A 25,089-nucleotide genomic window follows, 5' to 3' on the forward strand; every position below is an offset into this window, starting at 1 on the left:
CACGCAGACACAGTAAAAGCAAAAGAACAAGAGAACAGAAGAAAACGAGAAATAAAGAGGACTACACTACAGGTCACACTGCAGCGCTTGGATAACATAGAGAAACATTTAAATAAATATGCAAGTTGAAAGCTTGCGCTCGTCGTCTGGTTGGGTGATTTTTTTTCCTCTCGCGTCATTTTTCCATCATCCCATCACTATAGGAGGCTTTACCTAATAACCCACCAGCAGGGAATTCTACGACTCAAAGCCGCCATTACAATTTAGTCAATTGTTCCGTCTACATGGAAGTCACGACCAATTGACGTGAGGAATCAAAGAGCTTGAACACCGCTTGATAGAAAAAGGCGACGAGATTTTTTTTAAATGTTTACTTGGCCATGTAGGCAGCCTAATCTGCGTAATTTGTGACGCTATCTGTACATCACACGAAGAAGACTTCTGTGTTCCTATTCCACTCTCGAGGACAAAGCCTGTGAAGTAACTTCGCCTTCTTGTACGCACACTTTCGTTATCTGAGTAGAATACCATCCACATAAGGTGCACCATATTACACAAACTAAACTCTTCGCTGCAACTCGGGCCTCCACTCGGACTGCACCGACGCGGAGTATTCTGTATCGGTTGTGGTGAGAAGTGGCCTTCCCGATAGCTTATTCAGCAACAATCTGAATGACTCACAGTAGTGCACGTGATGTCTGCTGGTGCGAGGAGAGCATAAGACTACCTGTTTGGCAACTGTTCAGGATTGGACATACAAGGACAATTGATGTCCAAGGCATTTCGGCCACTAGACGACCGTGCACCCACCGTATACAGACGCAACTGGAAAACCTTCCAAACCGACCATTGGCCCAGAAAGCAGTGAAGATGCTTTTTTTTTAAAAATGACCGGCTTTTGGGAGCCCCCTTGACTGCTTGGTGCAGTTCGCGCGTGCGCACACATTCACCACGTTCCTCTATCTCCTATTTATTGTCTTGTCACCCTCCTTCAGCTCAGGGTGGCCAGTCAGATGTCTTTCTAGTTGATAGCCCTGCCACCTCTCTTTCTCTTCTCTCACTTTGCTCACTTTAAATCGGAGCTGAAATAGGAGCGTTGCTTCTGGAAATAGGAACATAAGTGGTCACAGCTGGAATTGAAAAGGGAATATTCGAGCGGGTGCTTTGCGCCTAATAGTGAAGAGGCGCACGTGCACGACACCAGCTAAGCTGGAAATCGTTTCTTTCATTTTTTCGCTACTAGAAGACAGAAGCGAATGTGCCGTCCTTCAAACAAGCTGTGTAGGTAGTCGGGCGACAGGCGTAGAGATCGCTTACACACAGAGTCACACTGAAAGAAAAAAAAAGAAAGAAAGCGAAGAAAGTTTTTTTTTTCTCTCTCAAGAAGCCACTTCCAAGAAAGCCGCGGCTACGTCGCGAGCACACAGATAAGTTCGCGCTGCGTATTGGCCACAGGGCAAGTGGACCGATGCCAGACTACTCGACAAAGCGTATCGCCGATCGCTCTGCTCTTCCAGCCCAAACGACTCGAAGGAAGCGAGAGAGATAACGTGAAAACACAGCCCCCCCCCCCCCCAAAAAAAAAGTAAAACAACACGATGAGACCTAAGTCATGCGTGAGCATCGACAGCGAAGACGTGGGTGTCACGTGAAAAGGCTTGGTGCAATGTGTTGACACCGTATCGGCATATTGTCCCACCTGGAAGAATGGAGGTAAGTGGGCGAGTTCAGCGCTCTACATGCGAGAGCTTTTTGGTGCTGCACTGATTGTAGCTGTCAGCACACCTTTCTGTAAACCCGACGCATTAGGTGTCGCAAACACGTTTTTTATTGAAAGCCACGGCTTCGTTTGCTTTCCGCGTGACATCACAGTGCCCAGGCCGACATCGTTTCACGGGAAGTGTTTGAGGGGGGAATGTCCAGACTTACGTGTATGAAAAAGCAACGGCAGTAACCACATTAAGGTGGAAATATAGCGACAATAGAGAGTCTGTCACAACCGTACAAGTTTTGTTTTGTGGTCAGTGGCTTCGACAAGAAAAAAGAAAAGCGGAGAAAGTCGTCAAAAGACACAGGAAGGATAGTGTCTCGACGTATTGATGTTAATTCGTTGGTTCTGTGTTATAGTGCCTTGAATGCGCAAATACATTAGAACAAGATCCAGTTTAGTGCAAGAATTGAGCATCCCCGTGCGCTATATCTGATTATTAAAATGGTTATTCTGGACACTCCGTTTCATGTTAATTATTTTGTTTTTTGTCGCACTGGTCTAATATCACCTTGCTAAAGAATCCTGTGCTACGGTGTTCCCAACTCGGATTTCAGTATCTTTTTTGATATCGTGTGATCGTAATGAGATACAGTTTCTACTAAACAGAAAAAAAGTTTGTGCATTACTTCCCTAAGAGAAATATTCAGGTACGGAACAAAATGCTAAAAGAAACCAAGGCCCACTTTCACATATTTCATGTTACATATACTCAAGAGCACGAGTTTCTGAAAACAGTTCACTGAATAAAGTAAATGACTTCTCGGTTCACTTACGGAAGGGCAACTTCACTGCATATCGCAGCGCCGCAGTTATTTTTTGCTCACGCAGCAATGCTGTTGCTAATTAGCGTTGGGAAAAGAAACAACGCAACGGCTTTATTATTCCACGCTAAGGTTGGCAAGTCATCGTAAAGCTGCAGCCATATATTTGCAAGCGGAAGTGTTGCCACAGACTTGGACTGATAGGTAGAACCTCTGAGTGAGCGAACCCTCAACTGAGTGAACGTGTCAGTAGGAACACGCTCTAGCTGTCGAAAGAGTGAATGTCTTGTCAGTTGCCGCGGTAGTGCGAGAGCCTGCGTAGCAGGGAGCGGAGTTTGTCAGCGCATAGGCAACGACAACATCGTCTTCCTTTCTTAGCACGACTGGCGGATGTGACGAAATAGTTGGCCCATCGACGCCCGACGCTCAAACGCTTTGTCCCTCGAGAGCGGACGCCGCCGCTGGCCGGAGAAAAAGAGGGCAGCCCGAAGAGGCCGCGAGCGTGATAAATGGTGGGAGAGCCTAACACGGAGAAACCTCGGCGGCCTGTCGAGACGCCACTTCTCATGAATGCTCACAAGCAGGGCAGTCCCAAAGCCGACGGCAGCCGCGATGCCGGCGGCGCGTGCGGGCAGGCGGCGCCGGAAGCAGCGGACGTTCCTGCGCCGAAGAAGGACCCAGATGAGGCGCGGGATTCGACCCAAGGAGCCGAAAATGACAGCGACTACCTGTGCGGCGTGGGTAACTACAGGCCGGACTGGCTGCAGAAGTTCGCCACTTCCCGTTACTACGCGCTCGTGTTCGGTTTGCTGGGCATCTTTCAGGGTGCCTACCGTACGTACCTGGTCGGGACACTGTCTACCGTGGAGAGGCGCTTCTCGCTATCGAGTCGCGCCTCGGGCATCATCATGATTGCCGACGACCTGAGTCCCATCGTGGCCAACCTGGTGATGATGGTGTGCCTGAGGCGTACCAGCAAACCTAACTGGGTGGCCGGAGGCATGCTGTTCTCGCTTCTCGGAGCCGTGTCCAGCTTGCTGCCTTACGTGGTCTACGGTCCGGGCAAGCACCTTCTGGGAGACTTGCCGACCGTGGGTGGCGTCGCCACCCAGACGACCCAGTTCTGCGGCACTTCGGACGACGAGGCGGCAGCGGCAAGTTGCAAAGCGACCAAAGAGGACGCCGCCTCACTCGGGCCTTTGCTATTCTTCTTCATGGGTAACTTCTTGAATGGACTGGGTGGCTCCGCTTACTACGCCATCGGGACCACTTACATGGACGACAACGTCAAGAAGAAAAACTCGGCTGTCTACTTCGGTAAGTTCACGATAATTCTCCATAGATTTAAAGGGAAGCTGAAACACTTTTCGAAAAAATGAGTTCTCTGCGGCATTCTACAGTTTTGAGTCCCCTAAACACGAATACCTGGTTCAAAAAGGGCGGAAACAAACGCAAGTGGCTGTTTTTTTCAAGAAAACGCGCACCAGCGCCTCAGGGCATCGCGCGAACGCCGTTGTTGCCCGTGATTGGTCGGGGCCGCTGTAACGTCATTCACGGCAATCGCCGGTCGGCGCTCCGTTTCAGAGCGTAGCACGCTGTTCTGTTCTGGCTTTATAGCTGAGTTGTAAGCATTATGGAACGTTCTCGCTGTCTCGGACAGCTTGTATTTTCGCCGTACATGTTTGAACCGACAGCCGATACGGAAAACGATGGCGGCAATGGCGGTAACGGTGGCAACGACGATGTTGAGTGTGCCAACAGCGAGAGCGATTTTTGCGCCTTCTCGCGCGTTGGAAATCTTAGCTGGTACGTATGTCTTTTTTTATGCGAAGCATATTACGAGGGCTCAACCCAGCTCCTCAGGCGCGGCGGTGACCATGAAATCACGTGACACCGTGACGTCACGACAGAGGAGAAGTGGCTTTGGCTCAACTCTTGCAAGACGGGCTGGGTGGGAATCGAACCAGGGTCTCCGGAGTGTGGGACGGAGACGCTACCACTGAGCCACGAGTACAACGCTTCAAAGCGGTACAAAAGCGCCTCTAGTGAATGCGGTGTTGCCTTAGAAACGCGCTGTTTCTAAGGCGTGCGTCTCTTGCTCAGGCGCACATTTCGTTGCCGCGCCGAACGCTGCTTTGCTCGACGCTCACCGCGTCCAATGCGGGGCGCGTAGTCGCTGCCCTGTAGCCCATTGTCTTACACCCCTTGGCGGGTCGACGGGAACGCTGTCGCGTTCCACTCTTGAAGGCGAAGAAGTAATGCATGAGTTGTTTCTTCGTCTAGCCGAACCAAATATAGCCAAGCAACAGCAGTTCACCAGGCTAAACAGTGGTTCAACAACTAAAATAAAGGCTAGTATGCTTCGCATCCTGGGCTTAACCTTACCTAAGCCACAGCCATTTTTTTCATGTAGCTACACGTTCTAATGACGGGAGAAAAAATGCGCTAAAGTGTCACTGGGAACTTGCTGCTGCAAGAATGCCGAAGCACTAACTTCTCATTAGATTGTAAACACGGGTGCGATTCCGCGATGTCAAGCACCTTGCCGCTGCTTGTCCCGTGATTTTTGGAGTGCTGATACACGATCGCGAACATAAGTGTCGCGTTTCAAAGCGCGCACATGCAGTGCTGCGAGGTACAGTCACGGAAGTTGCTTATCGTACACATCCAGAGATGGCCAGAGGTATTATATGTGCAATATTCATACTATGGTTCGACGCCTTTGCGATTGTGGCTGGATCAAGAATCGGTATGCGTGCTCCATGCTAGTGTTGACATAAAGATATTGGGCAGTTTTAGCACCGCCGTGTGGTAAACACGATAACTGCAACCGTACGTCGAATGTCACTAGGCAAGCCTATACTCCATATTTCAGGTGCAAGGCTGTGGAAGCTACGCACGAAGTCCGGTAACCAAAATTTATTACTGCGCGCGTTTCCGTCTATGCTTCGCAGCGTGCCAGCGGCGTTTGCTCGCGCGAGCATGCACGTGAAGCTGCCGCGACGGGCAGCTTCACGAAAGAACAGTTTACGAAAATCGCAAAAGAAAACAAACTTGAGCGGCGGCGGCGGCAGATCTCTCGTAGCGTCGTTCAGTAAAGCGTAGGACGGAAAGAGGCATGCCAGCACGCCGGTCCGGCAGCTCGGTCCCCGCGAATGACGTCACTTTCGCCGGTTCTCTCCTCTGGCAACCACTTCACCCGGCGCTCCGGGAAGCGATGGGGGCGTGTCCGCGGGGGTGATTTAGAGAGCGATTTGCGCCCCTTATATTAACAAAACGAAGAAAAAAATTTCGGAACCGTAAATTATTAGGTCTGTTCTTCCCAATCCCAACAATTCATGGAAATTGAAAACCGTTTCAGCTTCCCTTTATGACGTACAGCCTTTGTCAAAGCAAGCGAAGTATTCATAAGTCGCTACTGCGTCATGCTGTGCCCGTGGAAATCCTGGTATTGGGGAGAGAGAGAAAATGATAAAAGAAAGGTAGGGAGGTTAACCAGGACTGAGCCCGGTTGGCTACCCTACACTGGGGAAAGGGAAAGGGGGACGGATGGTATTGGAGTTCTAAAGCAAAGCTCGAAGGAGCTTTTGAGCAGTGCGGAGAGGTCAGGATCCCGATTATACACGTCCAGTCATGCGCGTAGTAGCTTGGCTTCCTTTGAAGAAGGTTGTGCGTCCGTATGAGCCGCCATAGCAGACAAGCCTTAAATCTAAATGTCGTGATTTTACTTGACCTTAGAGCAGCCAGTTCCATATTCGTCATGAAATACATGAGTCGAGAGAAATCTTTCAATTGGTACTGATTGGATACCAGCTCCCTGCTCTTTGAACATCGCACCTCCCCAGGAAGTCATGCTTGATAAGATTAAATTTTGAGACTCGTAACCCGCCGTAGCTTCCTTGTTCTACTGTAACAAGGACAAAAACGCACGTATATGTTACTGCCTTTATTCGCTCTTGATTGAAATCGATGATAAGAAGAAAAAGACAAAAAAAGACAAAGACAGTTTAATATGTGGTGCATTATGGTTGTGAAATAATTTTATAGATTACGCTGCTCCAAATTTGCGTATTCTAACGCTGCACGAGCCACTTCTGCCTTGAGGAAGTTGTGGGAGTAACCAAACATTGTATCAAAGGTAGTGGCTTAATTGGCTTAATAGTTCATTGATTATTACAAAAAACGATCTTAACAAATTGTAGCCACCTCATGTGTGCTGGTAGCTTTAAAGGTATGGATACCACTAGAAAAGTATGAATTATGATACGCTATGAACTACGCCGACATCAATCACTGGACTAATTGGTGCGATAAAACGCGTAAACTACGTGGAGCCCTCGTCGCATTGGTAATGTGCCAGTGCTTGTTGCGCGAAGTATTGTTCAGCAATAACTTACGGCAATTTTCTCACGATCGTGACTCAGCAGCTGCGCCTTACTGCACTAAACCAAAGGTCGCGGATTGGACGCCCCTCTACAGCGACCCCATGCATATGGGAAGAGCGAAGAAAAAGTTTTCGAGGTTCAAATTATTCTGCATCCCTTTACTGCGACGGCTATAACAGCTGCTGAATTGCTTTGTCCCAATAAAGTCGATCTAGTCAGCAGTTAAGGCGTCTTGTTGGGACAAATTGTGAACCAAGGATAAATATGCTATTTTGCAGATAGCTTATCGCCTTAGCAGAAGCTTGATGTGGGCGAGTTGGTTTTGCATACTTGAAGAAAAGAGCGCTACGAAGACGCGGACTAAAAGAGGAACATGTACGACGGACAAGGCAGAAATCGGAAGCAGTGGAAGTAGTGAGTTGGAAGTAGCACCTTCTCCATCGTACATGTCCCTCTTTTAGTCGGCGTCTTTGTACCGCTCTTTTCTTCAAGTATTATCGCCTTAAACAGCGCTTTTCCATGTCCTCCGTGTTTCCGGGTTGAAAGGGAGTGCGGCGGAATTTAAATAATAACAAAAAAATAACTTTAGGGGATTAAGTCGCCGTCCCTACCGCTTCCGGTTTGCAACACCATGTGAAACCAGTGGCAGTGATAAGAGCGACGGTCACGAAGGAAACGAGCACGATGCCAGTACCAAACAGCCGTCACTGGTAGTTCGCGAGTCGGCAGTATTCATCTTTTCGCTTCCGAATGGTTTTTTTATAGACAAGTTGAAAAAGAAGAAAAAAAAAACGTCAGGCAGATACGCTAGCGTTAACGTCACTCTCGGTGCAGTCAAAAAAACAAACTGGAAACGTTTCAGGTAATTTTCTCTTTTGAAGAAAAGGTTGGCCATGTTTACAAAAAAAAAAAGATACTTGGCACCGATTTTTACTTCAGGCGGCGAACATTGAAGCAATATAGAGGCGTGAGAGTATTCATCTGCACTTAGTGTGCACACCACGCCTATTTCTTGGCAGATCTAAAGTTTGCGAACACACATAGCTTGTAAATCACGACGCTACCAGGCTGCCGCTAAGTTGAAGTCACTTTAGCTGCATAGGCAAGAGGGACGTCTGTCGATGATCTCTGGAGTGAGCTAATGCGTTTTTTCCGGCGTAATTGTCGCCGGTATGACAGAATAGATTGGCCTGAATATTGTTGAAAAAAAAAATAGATTGTTCGTATTTCGACGGGGCGTAATGCGGAAACGCTTCTGTACCATGAATTGGGTGCGCCATAATGAAACCCAGGTGGTCAAAATTAATCCGGAGTTCCCATCTACAGCGTGTAACTTTCATTCAAGTACTGATTGTTACAGACAAGTGTTGAGCAGTTTTCTGCCTGATGTTCTCCCCTATCAATCGTTTTGGAGGATAAGGAGCGATTGTTCGTGTTTGGCTGGTCTTTATTGACTTTATCTTAAACTCCATCTGTAGTTTTATTGCACTTCGTTATTTACTTTACATGAGGGGAACAGAGCAGGGAGGGGTGAGGTGGAGTTGTAGGTGCTGTGAGTTATGGATTTCTTTGTTTACATATTTCGGGTGTTTCAGTAAATATGATTGCACAACTATATTTCGTGGGCGAAGTAGGGCGCGAGTACCCGGCTCCTACTGCTAACTAATAATTGAAATTCATGTGTTGCAAACAACCGTATAACAATACAGTGTGAATCGCGCCAATAGTCTGGCCAACAATCATATCCGACTCTTTGTCAACATGAAAAAGTAAATAAGCGTACAATGTTAACTTTACAAGTATGCACGCACCTTTTATAAAAGGATTTACAGATAGCTGCTTTGGTTGAAGTTTCCTAAGGGCCATACTGAAAGTTTGAATTTCGTGAAATTGCACTGTGTTCAAAAGCTGTGAGAGCGTTAGCACCATTGCAATTGTAAGTCGATGTCAATTTCTGTACCCTTAAAGCTGCACAACGCGAAAAAACAAGGCCATAAGGCCATAAAGCAAGAGAAAACGGGTCTAGCATTGTCGTGTTCTTGTTTACCTTTCTCACTCTGTTTTTCACGCAGTGCAGTTTTCTCTTATGCAGTCATGCAAACTTGCTCAAGGTTCCATGTTTTAGTAATGGTGTGGTTGCCATTGCGGTTCAGCCTGTACACTTTTGACAAAGGCTGTACACACACTTATTTACGTATTCGTTTGCGTTTAGGCTCATTGTATGTCTTCCGTCTCCTGGGACCTGTCTTGGGCTTCACACTGGCCTCGCTTAGCCTAAGCTACCCCGAAGAACTGAAAGGTCAGTGTTTTTTTTAAATGCTTATTGCAGAATGCCAAATAATGTGTTCCATGTCCTTTAGATTTCGTGGCCTACCGTGTTCCGGTAATGAGTTCATTCGTTCGTATTAAAGCACAATCACATTGGGAAGAACAAGCGGTTGTTGGCACGCAAATACCAGCGAAAAGCCAATAACGATACGCCAAGAACGAAAGGAATGGCTGATAAAAAGAAGAACGACCATACGTTATTTCATGGTATAGATTCTACACTTGAATCACGACGTTATGGGCTGTTTTACTCTATCAACCCGCTCTACTGTTGCACGGTCTCTCTTGGGTGTCCGCATTTATTAACCTCGCTTTTCAGATAGCTTCCAAATGTCGATGTCCTTGGGATGGCGTCTCGCCAATCCTATGCCCTTTCTCAGCAAAGAAAGGCAGACTTTGCCAGCTTGCATCAACAGACCACCAATTCATACGGCCCGGGAGCTCGTAGGACGGCTCTATTACAATCTGCATTTCTGTAGGCTGCTTCGCTATGCGGAAATCTTTCACAATATGCAGAATAGTACTGCGCTGAAGTTATTAGCCCGCACTTGTTACTTTCGTCGCCGATTTCAATAGTACCTATCCACAAGTGTATATAGCCAATCGGCAGCTAAACAAGTGCGTCAAATAGTATAGTTTCCTGTGGTGTTTTTATGGCTTGTTCGAGAAAGGTTGGTTCATAGATAGCTTACTATGGAATTCATGGTTGGCTTTCAGTATTGAAGACTATGTTTCCGCAGATTAGAACTGTAAGATAGTTTTACTGTCACCAAATATTTCACATAAACGGTGTAAAGGAAGTCAGAGTATACTAAAAGAAGTTCATATAAATACGTTTCATCCTTGCGGCTAACAGTCTTACGCAGTGTAATCCACAGCACTTCGCACCTTGCTAAATGCATCACATTAGATTGATTATTGGGCGGTAATATTATGATGGTGCCATACCCTTGGCCGTCTAATGGACATGCATGTCACGCCCTAGGTAGCCTTAATAGGGCAAGATACACATATTCGAAATGGAAAGCATAATCTATTTGACCTCAGAACAATCAGCCCTCCGCTACCTTACCTACAGCGAAGCGAAAACGAAGCATGCCTCTTGACAGGTGCAAGGCCCAACGAGAACCGAAGGAGCCCGTCATCGATGCCGTGTTTACTTGCCATAATCAGTGTATGTTGCGTTCTGGATTAGCTGCTCAGTGCTGTTACGGCGTTCCCACTTTGGTTGTTTGTGTACCTCTACAATAGGTTTCACATTCCCTTCACGTGTCTTAGCCCGTCATTGAATAGCATTGTTCCCGCGTTTTCTTTCACATGCTGATTCTATCGACTGTGCTAATTTGTACATCTGTATTTTTGTCTCTCTATTGTTCGCAAATTTTTTTATATTTATAATAAAAATTGGGCCCCTCAGTTAACCCCTTTCTTCTCGTTCTTACATAACGAGGGTCTTGAATCCGGCAACATTGATGCCTTCAGGTAGCGTGTGCGGGTTCAATGACCAGTTGCCTTCACCCAGAAAAGTCACGTACTCGTGACGCCTGCGGCCGAAATGATGTTCCACATCCGCCGCCAAGGTTTGTGAGTTGTGGGGCTGGCTAACGTTAACAAAGTTAGTTCTAGTAGCAACACATAAATACCCAAGAAAGTGGATGGGGAAACCTCGCCGCGGTAGCTGCATTGGTTAGAGCATCGCACGCGTAATGCGAAGACGTGGGATCGTTCCCCACCTGCGGCAAGCTGTTTTTTCACCCCCTTTCATTGCGATTAATTTATCATTGCTTTAGTTCAATGAGGAAGTACAAGTAATTTCCCCCATGTTTTCCTTGGTGTCATTGTTGGCTTCTCATGATAGTTATAATGTTCACTCATGTATGTGGGGCATAGTTCATGTGTTTTAATTATGTAATTACCCCCCCCCCCCTACTCATATGCCCGAATGGGAGAAACGTAGGCGTATTAATAAATAAATAAATAAATAAATAAATAAATAAATAAATAAATAAATGTTAACAATGCGGCCGACGTAAACACCGCTCTACAGACTGGAGAGCGAACAGGCTGGCGACGGCACGGCTCTGCAATCAGAATCGACGGCTCTGCCCACGGAACAGCCAGGACTCTTGCCACGCACCCTACATGTGCAGGCCTTTGACTTGATGCAGAATCGTCCAAGTGGCAGAGCGTGCCTGGACGTGGAAAAGGCATTCGCCATGCGACCACTCGCAAGGCCTATTTCTACGGGGGTCATCCTCTTGAAGCGACGGCGGTGACTTTAACACGATGCAGAAGAAGCGGATTCCGAGAAGTGCGCGCTACGGTGGTGCTCAACTGTTTATACCAACAAGCGGTCCCAAATGTGAAACTGAAGGCCCTGGGTACGGCCACTTGTTATGACAACGAACAACAACATCGACACACCAGCTGTTAACTCACGCTGATCAAAGGTCTGTGGGGGCGGAAGAAGACGGGAGCGATCGCTGACCACCAAGAACCAATGACTCTTGTGCTTGTGCCATGGGAGAGATTGCTTGTGAGAATGAGGCCAGTGTACTCTTGGGAAAGATGCTACTGGATTCCTAACTAACTGACAATTTCTGGGAAAGGAAAACGAACCGTTGTTTGGACATTACTGTACACTGTATTGTGAAATCATATTTAAATAGAGGGTCCAACTTTTGTAGAGAGATAGGGACAGAGAATAAAGATTTGACAAATTTCCATTGCTTGTCTGCAGAAGTCTTATAATTGAGCCGAGAATAGCAGAACAAAAGCAATTTTGCGAATAGGAGTCTCGGAGCGTAAATTGAATTACGCGTACCACCACCTAAAATAGCCACATCAAGTTACATTCAACCTTAACTATAGGATAGCTACTTCTCAGCGTTATAAATACAAAAGAAGTAGTTAACGACTTTCCAGTGCGTGCGTGTTTACGTGCACGTATACGTTCGCAGCACATGCCTTCATGTCCATAATAATGTTGGTTGCCTCACCTTCATGAAACTACGGTGCTATTTATTTGTTCATTACTCATAGTTGTCCCATCGCCTACCGAATGTTATCTCAGCCAAACATATTACTTTCCATAGCTGTATCAAATCTGTGTTCTGTGAAAACAGCGCTTGGCGGTAAATGTTTCTTCAAGAAGCCGCAAAATACAAAAAAGACCAACGTTTCCCTTACCGGAAAATGGGATTACGCGAAGCTTGTCCAGCGTGCACTTGACCTTCGTCAGGGTTAAGTAACCACAAGTAACCGTGCTGAATTGCTTCAGCTTCCCGCTCCGTCAGCTCGGGATCTTCTTCTCGTTGCTGCCGGATTGACTGGCTCGGGTGGCTCTAACTGCTGGATCAGCGCGCCAACGGCGAGCCTTTTCACGGACGAGTTCTCGCCGCCGCTCGTCGAACATTGCCCTTTCCTCGGGGGAACGCAAGACGTGTGACCATCCCACCCGTTTCGCGAGACTGAACTGAACGGAAACGAAACAGGTGGGAAGACTTGAATTTTTCATTTTGGCCCCTGTACCACGCTTGGCATCACCCATTCACCACACAGCGGAATGGCTGCCGTGATTGAGGCAGTCGGCATGCGCAAAACGATAATAAACATTGTATTTACCTTGACTTACGGGATGATTTAGGAGAAATTACGTGATGATACTGCACTAAGTTTAAGGCAATACCGTTTTTTTTGTTTCCCCATAGCCTGTACTTGTTTTTCTAATGCCTGTGTATGTGCTGAAATGCATAGCGCTGCTTTTTATAAAGTGTTTTGTTATCGTGTTTCAGCGTTTACTTGGAAAAATGAAAATCTTTGCCTGTGTACTGTACTGCCAAGTTAATAAAGGGGGCAGGACCTCTGTCAAGCTTGCGAGCTTTCAGTCTTGTCTCCTTCTCTGTCTAAGAGAAAATAAAGACTGAATTAAAAATTGAATTGAAAATTGAAATTGAAATTTCCTGCTGTAGCTCCCAGAGCTTGCCAGAAGCCGGAATGTCGTGTGAGTGCACTCAGAGTGGGCTTATTTTATCGTAGCCCAACTTTTCCCCGTAAATTCCGATTGAAGTTTCACTGAGAAAACGCTTGCGTAACGATAATGTTTAGAAAGCACGCAACAAGCGGAGCAATTTCAAACAGATTCAAAGGCGTTTGTGAGGCTTTATGAGGCCTTATGCGGCTTTATGCGCTGTTAGAGGGATCACAGATGGAGGAAGCATACTCTATTGATCGAACTAAATATTTATGCAAGATACGCTGTACGTGAGAAGGAGCAGTGCGAACGTTTCGGTGTAGATATGCAAGTATGCGCTTAGCATTATTATTTGCTGACATGCATATTTCGTGAGAGGTTATGAGTTATATGTGCATACATGAGCAACCGCATAGGGCCAGGAGGCTCGCTGAATAAAACTGAATTGATTATTAATTCATATGGACAAACTCAAATCGCCGAATGCACTGTAAACTTCGTAATACCAAGCTGCCAATGTCAAGCCCTATATTTCAAGCTCCATTCATAGGCGTAAAGGAAAAATTGCGTTTATAGCTAATTCGCTGGTCGGTATCCATTTGCTCAGGGCAGTACCCTAATGTACTTGTACAAAGTGACAGAGCTGAACGCTAAGTTATTAAGAGTGTAGCCAAGGTTAATAAGATCATTAAAATGAGTTACTCCCACCATCTTACATTTAGAAATATCGGGTTGCATTACAGTTTTTTTAATGGCTCAAAAACTAAGCGTGATGTCGAGTGTAAAGTTCGACTCAACCGGTGGGGCATGATTATAGGAATGTGAACTGGCGAAAGAAAATACGCGACGTGCACTTTGATATGAACGTCATGAATGAAGACATTTTTTTGCTGTCGCTGCGAAATTAGCCACTCGAAATCAGCCAATGGTCAAATGAGCACGAGTCGTGAGCCTTCGCTTTCTTGCATGCGCTTGCAGGTACGTCCCCGCTTCAGCCTGGCGACCCTCGTTGGATCGGTGCCTGGTGGTTCGGCTACATCTTCATCGGTTTCGGCCTATTCGTCAGCACACTTCCAATGCTGTTCTTTCCCAAAAAGATTCGGTCAAAAGCCGAAGCCAACAAAGGAGACGCGCTGAGCAAGAACACGAGCATGAAAGCGGACCTCAAAGGTGGGACACTAAACTTCAGTGTTGGACTTTTGTTCGGTGGGAAACAGCAGAGCTGAAAGATTGCAAGTTTCGGGAGGGGACTGCGGACGGACATGGTGGAGACTGCTCCTTTTTACTTATTTCATGCTTGCTGTTTTAGTGAAAAAAATTGCTTATGTATTACAGCCTTGTGTGGCCTTCAATACCTGTTTTCAGTCCGGCTGTTCAAACTCTTTTTATCTGTGAACAAACTACCTTAGTTGAATAGTATTCCCTATCCAATATGTTCAGTTGAGAGGAGTAGATTTATTTTTTGTCACATTATAAATAGCCTAATAAAGTGGCAAAGGGTATTGGTACAAAAGCTTCATTTGAGGAGCTTGAAGAAACCCCGCTACCTCACAAAATAATGGAAGCAGAAGAAAACGATACATCAATGTCCACTGTAGTAAGAATCATCGATGCACTGTCTACTTAGAACATACGTTACTTTGGCCTATCAGCACTATGTCTAATGTATATACTGTCATGCTTCCGCACACCCTCATCCCTTCCCTCTATTTGTACTATCACTTTTAAAAAGCTATTGACTTGTCTCTGCGCATGGATTTAGCAGTTAATCTCCGTGCATGGTCTCAGCCAAGGGTGTCCAACTTAGTGGCTTCTGATGTAACTAAGCGCCTTTCAAAGTCAAGTTTCCCCTTGAGTGGAAATTGCTTTTGAAGCAACAGACGCATCTAGATTATGTGTGTCCGATCAGGGGAACATTCGAATCGGATCGGATTGGAACATTCGAGATAAAGGACCCCCGAATAACGGTTCTAATAACGTACAATTTATTCCTCAACACAGCGAAATATATAAAATTTGTGTGGATACCTCTAGGTAAAAACAGTCTTAGTGAGTGTAATTACGTTGCCTATTTACATGCGTTTTTGAATAAACGTGATGCAGTTCCCAAATGTACGTCAGGTAAATTGAGGAGCTTGTAAATGATAAACAACTGCTTTCAGTTACACGATGCCCGTTACAGTGACAGTAATAGAAAAAAGAAAGTGGTGGTGGTGGGGGGTGAAACCTTAGTTAACCTGATGCAAAGAGAGGGGAAAAAGATAAATAAAAGGCAGGGAGGTTAACCAGCACGGAGCCTGGTTGGCTGCTCTGCACTGGGAAAGTGTGTTCAGTTCGTCGAAGGAGCGAAGTCGGATACTACAATACAGCACATTGCTTTAAAATGATGAAAGCAGGGTCCGAATGGCTAAATTATTTGTTTTCCTCAAATTGCGATAACAAATTCGCATAAATGTTAATGCGACATTCATAATTAGGACTGAAGATTATTGAGAACTTATCTGCTCCATGCGCTTGCTCAGAAAGTGACGCTTCTCCATGGCAATCACAGTTCTCCTGTAGCAGAATAATTCGGAACGTTGAAGCCGTTATAAATGTAAAGCATTTGAATAGAAATCTCCGATTGTGCGTGCATGCTAACACTTATGTGTGCTTTTCGTTTTATTTTCAGAGGGATTGCAGGGACTCGCAAGGTTGGCCCGAAATCCTGTCTACGTGTTTCGGATTCTCGCAGCAATCTCTACCTACATTGCCCTGGCGGGCTATTACATTTCGTTTCCGCGCTACACGGAACACCAGTTCTCTCAGACGGCGTCCAAGGCCAGTCTCATTGCTGGTGAGTTCAGTGAACCATATCACGAACAATGTCGGACTAGAATCAGAGTTTCTTGGTGAGCTCAGGTGTAATGTATCAGGCAAGGATGTGTTAGTAATCAGGCGTGGTAGAGTTCGTAGATAAAAAAACGAAGCATGAACTTACTTCAGAGGTTGTAAAACACATCAGTATAACGGATCGATTTTCAGAAGCGCAGTCATCGACGTGCGGTAAGCTAATATGCAGTTTCATAGCCATTGCATCAACAGTGAACCATCACAACACCTTATGAAAAAAAAAAGCTAGGGACTTATTAGGCTTAGGTGAATAAAGTTAGGAGGTAGTCATCTAACCGTTCAGGAAGTGGAAAAGGACTTCCCCTTAGTCGCTCAGTGGACAGTCTAGAGAAGAGATGGACTATTGGAATTGGTGAGACCGAGAAATGTACAGCGGTAAGAGACGAGGGCACGCAAAGAACACACGATACCAAACGATTTTCGACCCTCTGATGCATATTTACTTTCGATGCTGCTCTAATCAACGGAGAATATGTTTAACACTTTGCTTGGGTTTGGGTATTCGACCAAATATAGTCACTTTACTTATTTCACTCTGCGAAAAATCTGCGGGCTGGTACTTAATAAAAGTGAAATTTCCTATGGCCAAAGATTGATCATGCACGCATTTTCTTTGGCAATTTACGCCTACTGCAAACGAGCCCATTAGCATGCAACACGTTTCAGACCACTGCGCATGGGACCACGTTTCGCATTAGTGCGTTTCTTTTTAATTTGAGGCTTTTGCCGCAAGGCATATTATGTAGAAAAGGTTAGCAAAAGGGCATGATAAAATGCATGCAGTGTTGTTAGCTGTTGGTACTGCAACAAGGAATTCACGCATTTGCGTTAGTTGGTGCAAATAGCGTATTGAATTAACAGAGCTCCAAAGTTTTAGAGGATATACGCAGATAACTTTTACACTTCTCTTTCACAGGGCTGGTTGGCTATAACAGCTGCCACATCCATGCCCCATTATTCTGCTCCATGTCCCTCTCTCTGCCATCTTTCCTCGTGCTCTCCTCTCTTCCCAAATGGCCTATACCGATGTTCACGTGCTGGTTGCGCTCTATCACTTGCAGTGCGGTGGCCAAACTGTACACTTCCCCAGCTGTGAGCCGAACTCTCTCTCTCTCTCTCACGACACCCGTGACCTTGCCCAACAGCCGCCTTGAATTTGGTTGCAAAAGTCTGGTAACAATTAAAAGCGGATGTAGACTATATTTCGAAAGGTTCGGAGGCGCTTTGCGGGTGACAGGCTACTGGTCTCAACAGCTATATCGACTTATGAATTAAACCCTTAAATAACACCGGTGTCGGTCACCGGAAGTTGGCTATTGTAAAGACATCCCAACTCACCTCGGTCGGCTACTTGAGAAGAGCGCTTCAGTGTACGCGGACTTTGGTGGCAGAGCGTTGTGGTGTCAATTGTTGAGAGCAACGGAAAGCCCGATGGATCAATGGACACAACGGCTTGAACGGCGCTCGTCAATTTCAACAGAAGGATAGCGCCCGCCGTCCTGGCACCTGGAAATAAAAGGGTGAAAAAACGAAATGAGAAAGATTTCAGTCCACTCCTAAGTGACTCTCTCACTCTGCCGGCTGATGAGGAGGAGAGTAAAGGAAAGGGAGAACGTAGGGATGTTAAACACAAAGACGTCTGGTTGGCTACCCTACGCTGGGGAGGTGAGGTATCTAACTCGCCTCCGGTGACAGGTCACAAGAGCGAAGTCATCAGAGCACGAAGGAGTTGAATCTAGCTTACCCCTTCTCGTCCCACTACATGCGGCTGTACGCATGGAATTTTTGTTGCGAAAAGCTACGGGGATACTGTCATGCTCACTCTTCTGGAGCCCTGCAGTAGGGCCCGGAAGCACGCATGTCACTAGCCAAAGTCGCTTCTAAATATTCGAAGAAGTGTGTACTTCATGGCCGGATACATCGCCGTTGACGTTTGGCAAACAGAAATTTGCGTGAAATAAGGGCTTTGACGTTAAACTGACGTACCACGGTTGCCTGATAAAGCTAATGGCATCTATGTCAATGCATAGCGAATGCTTTTTGGGGAGAATCTGTTCCCTTCCTTCACTGCGAGGCGACTTGACAGTCGTTAGTTACGTGTATGATGCCTCTTCTGATATTGCAATGGAAACTCAGGTGCGTACATTAGGAGCACAAGACTTCAACGGCACAATGGGGACCACGTGACCTTCCGATTTAGGAACGACGAGATGTTTGGTTTAGTTCCCCGACACTGATTCTAACTGTGGCGCAATGAAACTGTACACGCAGGACCGACTTACATCTTGTCGAGCGTGGTCGGCGTTGTGCTGGGTGCCGTGTTCGTGCACAAAGTGAAACCGACGCCCCGGGTAGTTGGCATACAGACTGTTGTCGTGGTGTTCATCGCAGCAGTTGGCATTTCTTCTCTCATGGCAATAAACTGTGGCTCGATACAGTACCCCGTGGTTCCAGATGCGGTCAGCGGGTGAGCATCATTTATTGATTCACTTATGTTTTGTCATTTTAAGTCGTATAAAGGCTCTTTAGATAACGTGTTTCTTTGTAGAAAGGCAAATCGACTACGGGAATTTCAGCCAGACGGGTGGTTGAAGAGAACGTACAGTTATTTAGATCGAAGTAAAAAATGGCGGGTTTCGCAGATAGCTTTGCCTTCATTCATTGATTGTTTGTGGCGTGAATTTTAACTAGGCGTTGGCGAATATTCCAAGTTTTGTATACGAATCGAATATTTCACACGAGCTATTGGTGTGATTATTAGAAAAGGTTATTATAGACCTTATTATAAAGGTCATTAAGACCTTATTATATCGAAATAAATATTTGTCATGAAAATATAGGCGCATGCGTATGACGGTTCGATATTCGATCATTACTATTGGTATTCTATTCGTATGAAAAAAGTTGATATTTGTCTAACTCTAGGTTTAGCGAAGAAAAGAAGCAGTCAGTATACGAGAGACTGACATAATGGCGAGCTTCCCAATCATTTTGTCTACTTGGGGTTTTTAACGAGCACGTAAGTTATAGCAGTCGAACATTTCTGCATTCATTCTTCACCGAGGTGCGGCAAAACAAGCGAGGGCTTTGTTTTGATTACATTGTTATATAGAAATCGGTAACTGCATGAAAGCTTCATTTTAAAGCAGTTGGGAAGAAAAAAAATCTTGCTGTACGGATTGTCGTTTTCTTGTCAGCTATGATGGAGAGCAAATGAACTACTTAACGAAATGATAAAGAGGTTTTGCTAGTTCTCAACGAGACAGTGATGTTTTTAGTTGTGAAAACCACAAAGCACAAGCTGCTTTCTCTAACAGAATAAAAATTATAACAGAATAAAGTTTAATACAGCCCATGCTCTCGTTCTTTCATTGGCGCTGCTTGATGCCACAAAAAGAAGAAAACAAAACAGCCCCATAAATCTTAGTATCACTCGTATTCGTTCAAATGGAGGCTAACAGTTTCGCCGCTATGCAGAGATGATTGTACGTTTTCTAGTGCGCATTTTTAGTGTATCTTTATCTTCCGCCACCCTTCCCAAAGACTGGCGATCGGCTCGGGTTGTACCGGTGCTTAAGAAAGGCGAAGCGACATTAATAATGAACTATTGACCAATTTCCCTTACTTCATCTTGCTTCAAACTATTGGAACATACTATAGCTAACCAGATAAAAGAATTCTTAAGTGACAACAGCTCCTCACACCGGTACAGCATGACTTTAGGAAGGGGTTTGCCACCGTCACTCCGTTAGCTTCAGTCATTCACAGCTTTGCTAGCATTCTTGATAAACCTGGTCAGATTGATTTGTATTCCTGGATTACAGAAAAGCATTTGATCTTGTTTGTCCCCATTAACTAATTGAGAAGCTCGAAATCATAAAATCGCCGCCATACTTATTTAGCTGGATCTCTGCATACATAACTAAGCGCACACAATTTGTCAGCATAAGCGACTGCCGTTTAGATGAAGTGCCAGTTACTTCCGGTGCTGTGCAACCAATTCGCTGGCTGTTTCAATGTCCGTGCACTTCAAGAACCATAATCTAGAGCCACAGCACTCTTGGAATACCTTTCCGCGCGTTTAAAACCGAAATAGGGTTGCATAATTGTGGGTTCTGTGAATTCGCGAAAAATCTAGTACGTACAGTTTGGATGTATTTGACGCAGTGACTAGGGACTGCTATCGGCAATGAGCAGTCACCGGTCGTTATAAAAAGGTCGAGGAAGATCCTGTCGATAGCTCGACAAGACATTTCGACTATTAGTGCCGCTGCTGCCAGCACTGAGCTGAGCATGGCTTAAATGTGTATGCGCTAGCACCTGCACGTGAAGCTGTGGCAGTCGGGTTATTTCACGTAGTACATTTTTTTTTGTCTACGCATTCGCAGAGTGACCATCCAAAACCAGTGCAGCGACGGATGCGACTGCTCCACGAGAGTCCATCGTCCAGTGTGTGACCAAGAGACAGGAACGCAGTACTTCTCGGCGTGCTTTGCAGGCTGTCCGGCCAGCCAGTTCAATCAGACAGTGAGCCTTCCTCGTGCTGCTTCGTGTACAATGCAAATGACACTGACCACAAACAAGCGGTATTTTTTAGTTGCTCGCAGTAAGCGAACCAAAAGAATAGGTGTCATGGCAGAAAGACCACCGGCGACGTCGTACGCACACAGTGATAAACATGTACATGGACGATGACGAAGCAAAACGGAAGATAACAGTTTTAAGGGGTTTGCTGTCGCATGCCCGTTGGAATATATGTGTATGCTTGCTTATTATTCATCGTTGAAACAAACCACGGGGTCACGGACCTAACTTCATTGCCAGACCAGGTCAGATATCTGAAGCACATGCTCTGTACATTTAGCGCGAGATTTATCTTGCTAGGATTTGTCTGTGACAACATTTAGAAGGCTCCTGGAAGGAGAAATATTTGTCTCGGTGATGAACGATGTAATTTTGTCGTAAGAAACAATGTAAAAAAAGAAAGAAAACATAAGCGAAGAACTTTACTGTAATAATTCCTTTGCTTTGCAGGAATTTCTGGATTGTCTATGCCTGCAGTCGGAACATGGAATGAATAAGTTCAACACGGGAAATGTTTCAAACAGCAAATGCGAGCAGGACTGCTTTGACGCTATGATGATCTTCGCTGGTGTCATCTTCGTGATTCAAGTGGTACTGGGAAGCACACACGTTGGTTCCACTATCATCGCGCTAAGGTGGGACTTTATTTCATGTGTCCTTGTTTTATTGAGATGAACAGATGAGATACGTTTAAGAGGGCGAACATACACACGAATGTTGAAGCATTGAGCATTACAAGACGTACCAGACTGATGCACACTTTGAATTTCCAATTAGCGAAATGCAAGAAATACGACAAGATAGAAGTATTATTTGCAGTATTCTGAGCGAATATCTTCGCACTCACCAAGATGTCCATATTTTCTCTTTGAGTGCCAGCTCCAGTAAGCAACGCACACAAGCCTTTACAGGCATAGGCAGCCTGCTAACGTACAAAGGAGTCTATTTTCGGGACTGTTTCCAGCCCACTTGTAAAGTGTTTCTTTCTGTGCTTTAAATTTCGCAGGCTGTTCTGACATGGCAACGCTCCTCTTTCCCTACCTGGCTGTGTCCATTATTTAGGGATTTGACCTTCATTTCCCCATAGGATTAGGAGGATTATGGTGCCTACCTCATCAGAACAGCGAAAAAAACAAACCAACGACATCACTGCGTGTTGTTTACATAACAGACTAACAAGTTGTTCATAAGCGGGGGTTGGTACCTCATGCTAAGCAATGGAAATAGGGCCCTGTCCTGCGGTTCTTGTTTGGGTGCTGTGTCATGCTCTTTCAATTCTACTGTTTAACAACATAACATATTGATGCGAGTAGAATAGTAAGAACGGCAGAAAGCTGAGCTAGATGGTAAGGATTCATTATGCAAAATAGAAGTGAGGCCTGCAGACAGGACACAAGAGTAGAGAAGTGGACAACACGAGCATGTTGCCTACTTCTCTACTCTTGTGTCCTGTCTGCACGCCTCACTTCTATTTTACATAATAGAATAGTAAGCGTACTTTTTTTTAATCCCAGGTGGGCCACACGTCTTTAGCGTATGCCTAGCCAGTGCTTTTTATACCTAAGTAGCCCTAATACGCATTTACTACACCCATTACGTACATGATTATGGATTACGGACAGAGAATTTGCTCCGTATACACTACCTGTACATGCTTGTGTTATTCTTGTAGGCTAATAATCATTTTTTTTCTGTTTATTTTCTTCGTAATCTACGGCCTTAATCTGTTAGTGCGTTGCCGTTCTGTCATAGACCTTTGAGTCTTTTCTACTTTCATTTACTTTTTTTTCATACCTGTGATGTTGAAGTAGGCGGCCCCATTTCCAATTTTCTTTTTAAGATCTAGTAAACAAGAAAACGAGGGAAAGAAAATACGGATGTTTGTTTCTGTGCAGGTGCATAGAACCACGGGATAAAAGCCTCTCCTTGCTCGTCGTGTCAGCAGTTATGAACGCATTCGGTAAGTCAACATTCCAGCTGCCATTGTAGGCTGCTGCATGAAAGGGACAATACCACGGCAGGGTAAAATGACAACGTTGCGCTGATGGCTTTATATTTATTAAAGTAAATTTTCTACAGAAAGAGAGAGAGAGAGAGACTCTCTAACAAAAGTATCGGGTTCTGTTTGGTGGCAAGCCTAGCATGCAACTTCAAGACAACGCAACAATAAGTGTGGCTGTCGCCATATTCTGTGAACAACTACTGCTTTTCAGTTAGCACATAGATTGAAAATAAGTAGCAAGTGCTCGCTCGCCAGCTACTGCGGCTGTCTCCAGGGAAAAGCCACAGCGGAAAAAGTGTTTTGAGGTGCTTGGATACGAACATGCCAGCCCACAGATTATGAACATTTAATTATAAGACAATAAATTTCACAAGTGATTTATGCAGCTTCTTCACGAATGACTGTACGCATTTATTCAACAATGATATGACGTATGGAACACCGCGCAAATAAACAACTAACTGCGCACCGATTTTCCACAAAGAAGAACATATCCCGATCAGCGTAGGGCATGTGAATGATTTAAAATTTTGAACATAGAATACTGAGTTAGTGAGATTAGCCTTCTAATGAAATGGGTGTTAATAATATTCGGTTACTGGGCCCGAATAGTTCATCGCCTCCGAGTCTATTCATTTCGTATCATCCACTCTATCAGCCGAGTAGCCGATTCCAACTAGAGCACGGGTAGTCTTGTGCAACTCAATGATGAAGGACCAAAATAGCGAAAAATGAAAACAGTCGTTCCAAATTCTGCGCTTGTTTCAAATGGAAGTGACCTGCATACAGACGGGGAGATAATTGAAGAATAAATTTTTGTCAAACAAGCGTTACCTTTATGCCATTTTGGCAATCAGGAATCGTCTGAAAAGTTTGCATCCTAGTCGGAAACTTCTCACAATTCATAGCTATTCGCTTTGTGCTCGATTCGGCACAATTATTAGTCAGTCAGTACTAAATCGATATAGACGTACCTCTAGGTTAACATGAAAGCACCATCTTCCGTGGGGGATAGATTCAGCAGTTAATCTATTAAACTAATCGAGGCACCTTTACTTTATTCTTAGTCAATAGGAAAATAGATTTGGACAGCAGTGGACCAATGATTGAAATTCTACAGTAACGAGCGTTTGTGCCCCCGAGATAAGTGCCATTTATTGATACCATCTTCGTTTTTCCCCGACAGCTTTTATCCCGTACCCGCTAATCTATGGCGCACTGACGGACGCCTCGTGCATCGTCTGGGAGGACCGGTGCGGCGAGCGGGGAGCCTGCTGGCTCTACGATCTGAAGAAACTTCGCTTCCTTATACACGGTGTCACAACAGCCCTGCTATTAGCCGGCTGCTTCTTCCAGGCCTGTATGGCTTATTACTGCAAGCGCATCAAGAACTTTTACGACGACGAAGTGGACGACGAAGGCGGCAGCGGTGAAAAGAGTAGTGGTGACGGCGTCCACATGCCACTCAGGCTGTCCATCACGGAAGGACCTGAGCCCCACGCGGGAGGTGCTGGAGCAGAGTTCCGCCCGAGGACTCGGACAACGAGCATCGATAGCTGGGAGTTTCAAAACTTCAATCAGCTCACTAACGTGACCAAGTGAATGCGCACATGGACATTTGCAGTTACTCTCCACCATTCTTTGAGTCATTAGCACGGACGGTTGTTTTTTTTTCATTCACATCGCGTCTCTGTCATTGTTGTGAATCACTCATGGACTTGGAGCGGTCAATTCATGAACATTGCGTCAGCATCACACGTAAGACAGCTTCTATTTTTAGTTGCCAAATCCACCACGGGTATTAGCTAAGATGTGGTTGCGTGTCTGGGAACGTTGCGTGAATACGCAAGGCAAGGAGGTGTAAGCCCGCCCAATAAACTATTAAATATTATTCGCTCCTCTACCTCACCCGGAAGCCTTGGGTAAAAAAAAAAACACTAGGAGGCACACCATAGGGGTGGACTCCGGATTTATTTTGACCACCTGGGCTTCTGTAAAGTGCGCCACACAATGCACGGTACACGAGCATGTAGCCCCATAGAAATGTGATCGCGGAAGCCAGGATTCAATACCACACGCTTAGGCTTAACAGCGCCGAGAAGCGTTGGTGAGAAATTCACAGTGCAAACAATGGCCAGTATGTTGTGTGTATAAGACTACAACTGATACAATACCGTGAACTACAGCATACGAACATGAAGACAAGGATCACACATGCGCTTGTTATTGCCACCAGGTGATTTCAGCTATTTGTAATGGTAATGTTTCTGTAAGAATAAAACCTTCCGTGAAAGCTATCAGAAGGTTTGTATCGGAGAGAGGGGAACTCCCTTCAAATGTCCCTACTTGTTTGGTATATTAATCGGCGAAATACAAAACACATGGATCCAAGT

General features: G+C 45.4%; 2 protein-coding genes across 3 annotated transcripts in view; one reads left to right on the forward strand and one right to left on the reverse strand.

The window, feature by feature from the left end:
• Positions 1-25,089, reverse strand: part of LOC135906383 (solute carrier organic anion transporter family member 74D-like) — a 243,897-nt gene that overhangs the window by 140,836 nt on the left and 77,972 nt on the right. For both annotated transcript variants that reach the window (XM_065437757.1, XM_065437756.1), the window contains exon 2: positions 17,449-17,616. The gene's annotated coding sequence lies outside the window, so the exon portion shown is untranslated. The remainder of the gene's footprint in view (positions 1-17,448; positions 17,617-25,089) is intronic.
• LOC135906381 (solute carrier organic anion transporter family member 74D-like) lies at positions 1,603-24,587 on the forward strand. The gene is made up of 10 exons (XM_065437749.1): positions 1,603-1,713; positions 2,911-3,849; positions 9,130-9,216; positions 14,197-14,388; positions 15,890-16,054; positions 18,382-18,577; positions 20,499-20,637; positions 21,145-21,329; positions 22,590-22,654; positions 23,883-24,587. Exons 2-10 carry the CDS (start codon positions 3,042-3,044, stop codon positions 24,296-24,298), a joined length of 2,253 nt encoding a protein of 750 aa, XP_065293821.1. The 5' UTR covers positions 1,603-1,713; positions 2,911-3,041; the 3' UTR covers positions 24,299-24,587.

The sequence above is a fragment of the Dermacentor albipictus genome, chromosome 5 (assembly GCF_038994185.2).
Source record: "Dermacentor albipictus isolate Rhodes 1998 colony chromosome 5, USDA_Dalb.pri_finalv2, whole genome shotgun sequence".
Classification (NCBI taxonomy): domain Eukaryota; kingdom Metazoa; phylum Arthropoda; class Arachnida; order Ixodida; family Ixodidae; genus Dermacentor; species Dermacentor albipictus.

Excerpts from the sequence above, each read along its gene's own strand:
- LOC135906381 (XM_065437749.1), top strand. The coding sequence starts at position 3,042 with ATGGTGGGAGAGCCTAACACGGAGAAACCTCGGCGGCCTGTCGAGACG. Across the intron at positions 20,638-21,144 it reads CCAGCCAGTTCAATCAGACA|GAATTTCTGGATTGTCTATG; the intron begins GTGAGCCTTCCT and ends TTTGCTTTGCAG. Across the intron at positions 22,655-23,882 it reads AGCAGTTATGAACGCATTCG|CTTTTATCCCGTACCCGCTA; the intron begins GTAAGTCAACAT and ends TTTCCCCGACAG.